The following is a 12001-nucleotide window of genomic DNA, read 5'->3' on the forward strand; positions in this document are numbered from 1 at the left end:
AGCCAAAATTATAGAGATGCTGTGCCATGGCACGTTTCCTGCAGCAATTTGCTACTCTGAAATTGATGTATTCTGAAGAGTAAGTGGGCTGCCAGCTTTACCCTCTATTTGTTGTTGTTGTCAGGTCACCTGTTGCTGTGGCAACCTTCAGACTTCCAACGAAATAGAGCAGCATTAATAAAAGCTGTACATTGCATTTTTAACATATTTTTAAAGAAAAATAGAGATAGTATTCTGCATAGCTGTATTATTTAGGTCTTTCAGTAAATATAGTTCTTCACCAGCGTGAGCATTAAATGAACTTGACTGGAATGAACATGGTTTAGTCTGTGGTGTGGTAAGAGTCTAAGGTACCAGCAGCAGCTCCACAGGGACAGGCCTCAGAGCTCTCCAACAAGACATAATGAACTGCTTTTGCTACGTTAGTGGTTTTGAAAATAAACTCCCTCTGGTTGGAGATGCAGCTTCAGTGTTGAATTAATCATGACTGGAATGAGATGTGATGATTTCTGTGTTTGGGTGCCGAATGTCTAAAATACTACAACTGCAGATGACGGCAAGTCATTTTTTAAAGTGATGTTTTCAGGTGACATTGAATAGAAAATTAAATTGAGGCACGATTATTTCAGTTTGTCTTAACCAAACCATTCTTACTTGTTGCTTACAGTCAGATAGTACCCGCAGTGTGTTCACTCTTCCTGTGTCATGAATTGATGTTTTCATCATAGTTTTCCCCTTTATCTTCTGTACTGTTGTGCATGTTGTCTGATGCATAATTGGTGTAATGCTTCAGGTGATGTCGACAGTATTTGTTGTGTGAAGCAGAGCATTAATGTGGAAAGACAGTCATGGTAGGAGCACACAGCTCTTCCTCTCTCTCTGTTCTCCTCTGTCTATGATCTTTGATGCAGAGTGAGATCACTGCAGCTCCAGTTTTTTACAGGCAAATTTCCCAGTCAGTCTGCAGTGGGGTGTGAGTCTCCTACTACTTCACCCTTACACACAAACACACACAGCAAAGGGTAGATGTGGCCAAGCTGCACACTGAATGTCTAGAAAAGACATTTCATCTGAAAAAGAAATCAAATTAGAACAGATTCATAGTGTTCCTTATTTTTCCTGTGAAATCTCAGAAAATATGTGCACTGAGCAACACTGCATATATTGTTTATGTGTGAATTTTCATTGATCTTCATCCCTTTGCTCCTTTTTATCCCAATTCTGTCTTCACTTGTACTTTTCTTGGATCTGTAGGCTGTCCATTTCCAAGTGCTCACCAAGTAGATATCTGCTGTGAAAGGTATAGAAAAGACTGGATCCTAACTGGATAGTTAGTTGTGAACATAGACTATAAATAAAGATGGAAGTAGCCTCTGTGACATCACCTATAGATTTCTGAAGAGCAGTTTTGAAGCTCAGAGTGAGCTGCTCCACCGTCACCATCTTGGCCGTGCCTGACTCCGCCCCTAACTCCCGGCTAATTCAAAAAATGGTCAAAGAGGAGGGGTGTGTATGGAGCTGAGACTTCAGTTCATGCCGGTTTGAGGCAAGCATATGCTCACCCACCTGTCGCTTAAAGTGGCCACGCCCTCAATTATACGTACAGTTGTCATGAAGGAGGAAATTAGCTATAAAGACCAAAAGTGTTTTTTTTTTACCAGGCTGTAAACATGTTTATTTCTGCTGTAAAGTTGGATATTTTAACTTGGGAGTCCATGGGGATTGAATGACTGTTGGAACCAGACTCCAGTGGTATTAGAGGAGCTGCAGTTTTTAGTACTTCAGTGTTGGCTTCATTTTTCAGCCATGGAGGTGGTTTTGAGTTTGGCTGCAGAAGACTTAGCAGAGCTCCAACTGCTTTTGGAGCATCTGACATAAAGGCTACTGTATTTTCCCAGCAGCCATATGTCAGTGATTATGGATACGAGGGTGAGGTAAATGTCAGAAATGTAAAATGTTGGATGAAAGGTCAGGCTTTAATTCTAACATTGCCAAAATCAAAAGTAGCCAACATAAAAGAGGCAAGGCTCTGTGCCATAGAGACCTGACAGCACAGTATATGTGACAAAATATTCTTGTTATATTACTTCAGTGGCACCTGTGGGCATTTCACCGGCCTTCAAAATAAAGCAGATGGGGACTGCAGTATCCTTGAAGTCTGTCTGGGAGGCTGGACTCTGACCTTTGCGTCTGTCAGCAGTATCACTAACATCTTTGTGACAGGGTAACGAAAAACAAAAAAAATCTTAACCAGCTGATCTTTGCACCTCCATATCGTTCCTTGAAGCCTTCCTATTAAAAGTAAATGCTTTCCATTAATACTGCAACTTACGTTTATAAGGTTTGTATCAGAAAATGGTGGAAAATTTCCATCACAGAACCATAAATGATCATCAAATGTCAAAATCTGAATTATTACATTCACTATAAGAAAAGAAAAGCAGCAGATACTCACATTTTAGAACTTGGAGCCATCAAATAATAAATGATTTATTCATATGTCATTGTTGGTTGGAATGGTTGCAGCTCTGCTGTCAATCATCAGGGAAAAATATTACATGGAGTACTTCCTGTTATTTTGAAGAGTGTGTTGTGCCACTGTTGTGATAAGAGCTCTATAAATACACACTCATATAAAACAGCAGTCTGTACTGGCCACATTCAGAGGCTAACAATACTCAGTCTGCTCAGCCAAACCGTGGCAGCTCAGAAACTGGTGTGAAAAGCTTCAAAGCAAATTTGAAAAGAAAGAAATACACCTTCTCTTAAAAATCATAGGACGCTCACACAAACCACCGAAGCCCAGACAGTCCTTAAATCTGCAGGTGGTTTCACACACTGACTGAATTGTCCTTAGCAGAAGAAACGCTCATCACATTTTTTTCTTAAGCCCTCAGTGCAAAGCACATTTTTAAGCCTGGTCATTGTCCTGAACATTTTGTATAATCCAAATATTTAACAAGATGTTTCATAATGAGGATTTAGACTGCACACGAAAGACGCCTCATAAGCAGGTGGATTATTTGAAAAGCTAATGTTTTATAGTAATGAAAGTATGCTTCAAAAATGGGTCATCTGTTGATAAAATAACTGAAATACCTGATTGCACATGGCAAACAAACAAACTTAAGGTGATTTTTTTTAAATGGATTTTTCTCTTTCATCTGCTTCATTATTTCATTTTTCATCATGTTACATAGCAAAAATTATTTAACAAGCTTTTTCATGCACCAAGTCTAATGCCTATGACGTGGAGAAGGGGCATCTTAAAATGTCTCCAGTTAAAATGGGACACTCGGTGGACACTCATTTACTCAGACTGCCTGATTGCAGATTGGATGGCTATCAAGTGTGCAGATTAGCAGTTTCATTAAATCAGTGATCATTCTTTATCTTGGGCTGTTGATTCTTTGTGAAGTTTGATATTTATTGTCTGATTTGAACTGATTAAACATTAGCGTTATCGTCATGAGACAAATAATAATAATAATATTTATAATAATACATTGAGGTATGTATGCTACAGCAATGCAGCTTTTGTCGTGTTAAAACTAGCTTGTCCATTACTTTAACAACTTTTCAATATTATTATTATTAATATTATTATTATTATTATTATTATTATTATTCTATGATCGCCCGGTCCTAACCAAATATATTCAGAAATGAAGGGTAGAGGACGATGAGTTATGTAACCTCTTGTGTCTTGCTATAGTGGTTGAATTGCCCTTGAGTTGTTTTGCAGCTGAAGTTGGCATGGAGATGCATCTGTCAAGTGGGCACAGATGGTCTGGTGGGACATCCAATATATCACTGAACCTAGATTCATGCTGAAACTAAGGCAGTACTTATCAGGCTGGAGAGACAATTGCATGCCCTAATTTCTTGATGCATATCTCTGCAGTGTCTTAATTGAAGCTTTTACTCATTGAAACAAACCCAGTGTAGCTCTGATGTTAATCGGCTAAATGAGAAGACTCCTGTGTCTAGTTTGCTTTTAATTCCATGCGATCATGTTTGTCATAGGGAACAAGAAGGATCCCTCAGTAATGCTTCATTCTTTTGTGGCGTCATTCAAATAGATGAAGTGTTTTAGAACACAACATGCATCTATGCAACTGCTTCATGCTCAAGTAGCACTTTTACAGCAGGGTTGTTCATCTGCTGCTGCAACAGTTTTTTCATCTCCAAGAGGTTTTATTTAATTAGTTCCACTATTTCACTCCATGAGAGGTTTATGTTTACCAGCTAGTTAAAGGAAATATCCACCTCGAAATGCTGAGGCACCATTGTCCCGTATCTGGGTATATTTTAGTCAGAGCTGGACAAAGTTCACCGCTCCATTACTTGAGTCAAAGTATAGATCCTCCTGGTCAAATATGACTCAATACAACAATACAAGTGAAAGTTGTTCAGTCATATTTTTACTTCAGTTAAAGTACTCGAGTACTTCCTTTTAATAATACTGAAGCATTCAAAAGTACAATTTACTTAACACTACTCAAGTAGATGTACTGCGTTAGTGTCCACCCATGAATTTAGTTAGGATTTTGTGATAACTCTCTGAGTATACACAAAATGTGCCACCAGCAGTCTTGCTCGTTTGTTAAAGGGCGTCACTGGAAATTGAAGAATCCAGGAAATTGAGGCGTGTTAATAAAAAGTGGATATGACAAAAACATTTCTGCACAAAATGATTCCCTGAATTCACCAAACATCACGTTGTTGCTATTTAAAGTGTCCAACATGCTGTTGTGAGAAATTCTGGTTTCTCTATAAACAGTCAGGACATTAAAACACACAGAGAGAATACATAAAGTGAATGCCTCTCTTGCTGCAACCACAGACACAAAATTTGTTATTAAAGCAAATTTCTGCTCAAATAATGAGCAGCAATCATTTTCCAAATGATAAATATCATTTGGAAATGAAACTCAGCAGCAGTTCCTTCATTCTCATGTCTGACTACTGATGGCCTCTGGATACGAGACAGAAGCTATAAAATATTTACAGGCTCTCTGTCACCTTGAGACCACCGGTGTCACCATGTGCCTGGATCTCAGTGGGGAATCTGTTGCTAGGGTTATAGTAATTGATAGAAAGCTGGCTCGTTAATGAAGATGGGAAATGCAAAGGTGGAGCTCATGTGATTGTCTCACTGTTTATCTGTTTATCAAGTCTGTCCCCTCCAAACTGTGGATTAAAACATGGTGCCATTTTCTCTAACTTCTGATCTCAGTGCAGATTAGGGACTTGTAGCAGGCGCCAGCTTGTTGCCAACCAGATTCTATGGCTCGCTTCCAGCTGCTCCCGTGACTGACATTATGTAACAGGATTCCAGTTGGCGACTCAGACATTTGGACGTGAGACTATTTTCAAACACACTTTATTTCCAGTGGCCAGTTACTATCTGATCGAGTCTAAGAGAGCTGGAGAATCACGAAATAACAACAGCAGGAAACGATCAAAATAGGGCTGCATTTTATCAAAAATTCATAACTATCGTATTAGGAAAATACAGCACATTCCTCATACTATCTTTGAGGGTCATAAAAACTCTATTTATATCACGGACACAGAACTTGTGGCGCCTACACTGCTGTATGTACATTCGCTTTTTTATTTATTCAATTAATAAATAAAGCTAAAAAAAGAAAAAAAGAAGAATAGTAAAGAATGGTGGTCAAATCACAACATGCCAAAACCCAATGCTATTCAGTTTACAATTAAATAAAGAAGAAAAGCAGCAAATACTTGGCAAATATAAGAATCTAGAGCATGAAAAATGTTACTTTTAATCCATTATCAAAAATGCAGGTGATTAAATTTAATATTGTTTGATTGATTGATTTATCAATATTTTTTCTTCTAGAACTGCATCAGGTACACTGTCGTAGCTGACTCAGCAAGATAAAGAAAATGCCGTCTCACACTTAAATGGTCTTAATATTCAAAATGAGACAATCATATTGATTGCATTGTCTTTATCAAACTGTAAAATATGCAGTAAATACTATATATTTGCTTTAGACTGCTCTGTGGGTTTTGAAGGAGAACCCTTTGTGAAGGAGTAAAGTGAAGTGTGAACTTTATACAGTAAATCTGTTTAGTGTGAACAACATGGCGACTGTGGAACCTGAATCCAGTTGCAAGACACCTGATTAAACCAGATAAAACATGATTCCAATGCCTGAGGCTTCCTGGTTTGCAGGGACACACTGATGGACTGAACTTTTCCTCAAGCTGTTGTGTTTTTTTTGTTACAGGTTTCGAGAGAGGGAAGGAGGACCTCTTGCCTCTGCCTTTGAAAGAGGACTCACATTCCATATCTAAGAGCAAGGTAAGATGGATCGCTCCGCTGTGATGGGTGGGAAGGAATGAGTTGATGCTTTGGTGTGCATGTTGTAATGAGACCAGAGAATTTGGGAATTAGTGCAAGTGTTCTTTCCTTTTCCCAGTCTAGCCTCCAGCGTCAGACAGCCTACAATGAGATGACTCACACGTCATATATGCTGTACACATCAAACATTTAGCTGCTAAAAATCAAACTCAATCCTTCTTTCAAGTGAGCTCAGTGTGGAGGAGGAACGTCTGGTTTATTTGCCGAGGTCCACATCAAATAGGCTTGTCAGTGAAAATGTGGGCGTAAGAGTCACAGCAGAGACGTTTGCATCAGACAAGAATCCTCCTCAGTTTTTTGTCATGATTTACAGGAATAAAAACATAGGACAGGATGATCATTTTCAGAGGTTGGCCCGCCTCACAAAAGGTCTCTCTCTGCGAGCTGTTCCCAAAATCAAGACAAGAGTTTGATGAATCCTTATCTGTGGACTTCAGTTAATCTGAATCAAGAACATCCGCCATCTTAGAAGCAGAGTTAAGCCATGGGTGCGTCTCCCTCAGTCTTCGCAGGAAATTCTGCGAGGCTTCAGCTGCGGCTTCTTGTTCATGTACCGTTGATCTTTCTCCAGCCCTGCCTGTGGGCGTTTAAGGCCTTAAGTAGCCCCGCTTTAAGACTACACACACACCCCCGTCTGCCTCTCCACTTTAAATGACTCCAAATGGCTTGTGAAGGGACCTGGCAGAGACACACCTGCCCCGGCATTTATAGGCTTCATTCCACTAACTGAGCTAAATTTGAGCTACCAGGGAAGCAAAAGAAAAACAATCACTTCTAGATGATGTTTTCCAGTGATGCTGCAGCTCTAAATATCTAATGTAATGTCCTCATTTCATCGGAGTCTGTGTGTTGATTATATCACTTGTGTTAACAGATTTATTATTAAGAGAGGGAGCACTCTGGGGCTTAGATTGCTTTTAGTCATTTAGCTGATGATTGTTATGTAGACTGCACACATTTTAAAACACAAATCCTGACATGAAAGCTTTGGTTATAATCATCGGACATGTCTGAGTGGTGCTTTTCTCAGCTCAACAGGACACATGAACAAATAATAAATATATATATAATAACTGAAGATCTAATTATTAGGGAAAAGAGATATATTGGTGTCTTCAGAGATTCATCACTTATCTAATTTCTGTTATTAACCCCTTCTTCTTTCCCCCTGTGTATTCACAGTCTGAAACAAAGCTGTACAATGGCTCAGACAAGGATGTGTCCACGTCTGGAGGAAAGCTCACCAAGAAGGAGTCTCTCAAGGTGAGTGAGATTAAATCAGCTTAAGTATCGAGGATCCGGACACTAATTCTCAACACGGGCAAAATGAGTCTTAAAAATACCCTAATATGGAGAGTGTTACGTAGAAGTCTAATCCCTGATGTTCGTCATGCACTGACGTTTCACACTGTGTTCACTCTGTAAGTCATCATGGATAAAAAAGTATATATTAGGGGCTGAACTTTTTAGTTCCTTCCACCACAATACAGAAGAGGCAGGAAACATGACATTTAAATAAAATGCAGCAGATTCCTCCCACTGCAGTCAGAAAGTAGCAGGTGTTATTTTAACAGAGACAGTGAGGGAGTGTGACTCCACTCTTATTTGCAGCCAAATGCAATTCAGTGTCAAAGCAAGTGTGGAACATTATTATTCACCGTCACGTAGATTGATGTTCAAAGCTTTGTCCACATCTCTGTTCACCCTGCAGGTGCAGAAGAAAAACTACAGGGAAGAAAAGAAGAGAGCAACCAAGGAGCTGCTCAGCACCATCACTGATCCCTCCGTCATCGTCATGGCCGACTGGCTGAAGGTGAGAACAAGAGTTAGTTTATTCCTGTGTGGAGGTCCTGTATGTCAATAACAGCTCAAGTCTGTGGAACACACTACCTTTAGATATCAGAGAAGCAGCTCACTAAGTGTTTTTAAAAGAAAGCCACACAAGCACTTCTTTTAAATGCTGTTGTAAGTATTGTAATATATGTCTTACTGGTTTTATGCATTCTATGTGATCCATTTTTTAATTATTTTGATTATTTAATAATTTCATGTTTTCATCAATGTTATTATTTTGTTATTATTCCATCTCATTTTACATCAATGTTTTTAACATGTTTTTATGTTGATTTTATGTCTTTTCATGTGAAGCACTTGGTGCATGTAATTTCTTTGTTGTAAAGCACGTTGTGCCGTATTTCTTATATGAAAGGAGGGATACAAATAAAGTTTATCGTTATTATTATTCAAGATAATTCAATTTCACACTCCATATAACCTACATGAAAACGTTTGGGAAATTACGGGTGCAGGTACAGATTTAACATAAAGACATTTTGTCTTAGTCATAAAAAATCTTTTATATTTATATTATTTATTTTCACATAGATTTGTACATCGTCTTTTTGGTCTTTGTGCAGTTACAAAGCAGTTAATTGTTTCAAAATGTTTTAGTATGAGCTCGTCTAATGAACATCTGGACGTCTTAACAAAAAATAACACAACACACTCCACATGTTGATAAGCAAATCATTACATAATGCTTGTTATGGATTCATATTTTGAGTCATAGAGAGGGAGAGAGAAATAGAGAAATATGTTTTGGGTTTTGGGTATCAGTGGTTTTTCAGGGCTTAGGTAGAAAACAGAGGTGGGGTATGGGGGAGTGGGTGTGGGATCGGCACCGCCCACTACTGGGAGAGGCTCGCAGTACTGGGAGTTGGAAGTTCTTTGGTTTGGTTTGTTTTGTTCTGGTCCAGTGATACAAGTTTGCTGTGTAGATGGAACGTGTTTTGTTTTTGTGGTCTGGTTTTGTATAATCATTGCACAGTGATACACGGCTGCTCCTGACAGTGGTCACGCTCCAGAGCTTTTGTGCTGATTTGTCACAGTGGTCTAAATGGATGGTTTTTTTGGCCAAAGGAAACAAACCAGTTGTTTTACAGTTACAGTATAAACCACTATAAATATGTTGCATTTACATTTTGGCTAGTTTGAATCCTCATGTAGCATTATACAGAGGGTAACTTTGGCCAGGTGAGGTCTCAGAATATGTGGCATTCATATGTTTGTGTTTCCACTCTTAGATCCGTGGCACTCTGAAGAGCTGGACCAAGCTGTGGTGTGTGCTGAAGCCAGGGGTCCTGCTCATCTATAAAACCCACAAGAACGGCCAGTGGGTGGGAACGGTGCTGCTCAACGCCTGTGAGCTGATCGAGAGGCCCTCCAAGAAGGACGGCTTCTGCTTCAAGCTCTTCCATCCGCTGGAGCAATCTATCTGGGCCGTCAAGGTCAGAATATACTGTACCTTTTAACAATACAGGATTCACACTAATCAGTGATATTTTTATGATGATGATGGTTTTCAGCAAAAGTGGAGAAAAAAAAACTGTTCTTAACAGACTTTAACAGAAAGGAAAGGACACATGGATACAGGTAATCCAAGCTGTCTGACTTTAGCAGTAGATGAAAAAGTGATAGAAACTGCAGAATACTTGGTCAAGTCACGGCAGCAAAGAATAGACGTCTCAGCCATTGAACAGAATAAAAGGCGCGAGTGTGAATAAGGACAGGTTTTTACAAGTCTTTTACAGTATTGATAGTAACACTGAAAAGCAGTTTCACCATTGGGAAAAGGGCACTTCTTAAAACTAGTTCTGCTATGTTGTGAAAATGTAGTTATTTTTTAAATTGTGCCCAATGAGCAAAAGTCTGAGAGAGAGGTTGTGATATTTCCTGTCGCTCAGAAGGAAAAAAAAAAATCCTGCCACATCTCAAAGAAAGTGAGCGCGGTGAAACTCGTCGCAGCATTTCATTCTTTTAGCAGGCACTTAGCTTCAGCCACCTCTTCCATTCATCTCCACTGCACTATAATTCAAGTCCCTGATATCTGATCTCAGCTTTATATTACTCAACTAGTTTTCCTCCATATACACTGGTATTTTAGTTACAGGGCAGACTCTTCAGCTCTTAGTTTGAGGACACCCCTCTTTGCTTCCTTGGAAGGCCAGTGGGTGGGTTTGGAAAGATGAGGAAGTACAGCCTGTAGTCCAAGAGCGAACTCTGATGTTTTTAAGTATATGCTTGAATAGAGAGAACACAGAGCGAAATTTAATGTCATTCACACACATGTGCTCTCCCCATTAGAGGAGGGGTGACTTAAGGTGAAAATCTTCCAATTTGGCCTTTAAAGGAATAGTATGACATTTTGGGAAATAGCTAACCTAGTTTTATCCAAAAGTTTCTTTAATCCATTCAAGAATCAAATTGTGAGAGCAACAATTTTTTTTTTCCTGAAGTAAAATGTCTTGCACATCACCTCTTGGAAAACCATAATGTCTTGTCTTTGGGTTTCCTCACCTTTGGACAGAGCCAGCCTAGTTGTTCCCCCGTGTTTCCAGTCTTTATGCTAAGCTAAGCTAAGCTAACCAGCTGTTGGCTGTAGCTTCATATTTACTGTACAAACATGAGTACTGTGCACCTTGAGTATCAATCTTCTCATCTAACTCTCAGTAAAGAAGCAAATCAGTGTCAAACTGTTCCTTTAAGTGTGCTTCATTCATCTTTATATTGCAGTGGAAAAAGTCTCTGATCTTATTATCCCATTATTTATCATAATCAAATGATCATTGGAAAGCTGGAGAAGAAGAATAATGCTGATGGTTTGTTATGCAGACGAGTGCAGTCTGTTTTTCTTTCTAATGATGAATTAAACAAAATGAACACAAACAGATCATCAGGAGTTTCCATTAAAAACAAAATCCTCTGCTCCCTGCAGTTAGAACAAATAGTGACACAGATGTGGACGTGAACTGAGTTAAGATCAAGACACAGAAAATTATACATGCAGCCTTTTCCATATTTGGCAGCGCACATTTGTCCATTTGTTCCAGTGTTTGCAGCTCTGTTCAGTCATCCACTCCAACTGTGATTTAGTTGTCCTCACTGATTTCATATTTCAAGTGTTTTTCCTTTTGTTCGTGATGTGAAAAAGCTTGAATTACAATTAGCGCTCTGTGTTTTGGATTACAGTGTTCCTTCTCTCCCCACTATCATCTTCACTGCTGAAATAAACAGCTCACTCCTTCAGCTTCTGTCCCCTCTGACCCCTCTCAGCACATTCGCATAATGACATACTCAGGGGTCTAGATTTCTTTTATTTGCACATATAAATGATTAAAATCTGAAAAAGAAAGACAAACTCACATAGGAAATCGTATAACTACCTCAAAAGAAAAAGAGACACAGATCAAAATGATTCATCCACCAATCAAGACACTGGGTCAGAGTAACACCTCTCCTAAACTCTGGTTCTCATTCTCAATAGGGTCCTAAAGGAGAAGCAGTGGGCTCCATCACGCAGCCATTACCCAGCAGCCACCTGATCTTCCGTGCTGCCTCTGAGTCAGATGGTAAGAGACAGTTTCTCTTTCACACCATTTATCTTGAGTGTTCACAGTCTCTGTTTACGTTTTGTGATAAACCCGTAAATTGGCATCACATTGGTACCAGCTTCATAAAGCAAAATTATCATCATCTCAGTCCTATGTAAACCGCCAGGATGTGGCCTTTTGTGGAAATGACACTAATCCTAATCTTTGTTTT

At 39.2% G+C, this 12001-nt stretch overlaps 1 protein-coding gene across 5 annotated transcripts in view; it reads left to right on the plus strand.

Moving 5' to 3' along the window:
* Positions 1 to 12001, plus strand: part of osbpl8 (oxysterol binding protein-like 8) — a 100609-nt gene that overhangs the window by 71128 nt on the left and 17480 nt on the right. For all 5 annotated transcript variants that reach the window (XM_023408725.2, XM_023408728.2, XM_087174685.1 and 2 more), the window contains 5 exons: positions 6267 to 6340; positions 7583 to 7663; positions 8112 to 8213; positions 9484 to 9687; positions 11724 to 11808. In XM_023408725.2, the coding sequence (XP_023264493.1) occupies positions 6267 to 6340; positions 7583 to 7663; positions 8112 to 8213; positions 9484 to 9687; positions 11724 to 11808 (546 nt within the window). The remainder of the gene's footprint in view (positions 1 to 6266; positions 6341 to 7582; positions 7664 to 8111; positions 8214 to 9483; positions 9688 to 11723; positions 11809 to 12001) is intronic.

The sequence above is a fragment of the Seriola lalandi genome, unplaced genomic scaffold (assembly GCF_002814215.2).
Source record: "Seriola lalandi dorsalis isolate HSWRI2012SDOR001 ecotype SW California unplaced genomic scaffold, Sedor1 jcf7180002054371, whole genome shotgun sequence".
Taxonomy (NCBI): Eukaryota; Metazoa; Chordata; class Actinopteri; order Carangiformes; family Carangidae; genus Seriola; species Seriola lalandi.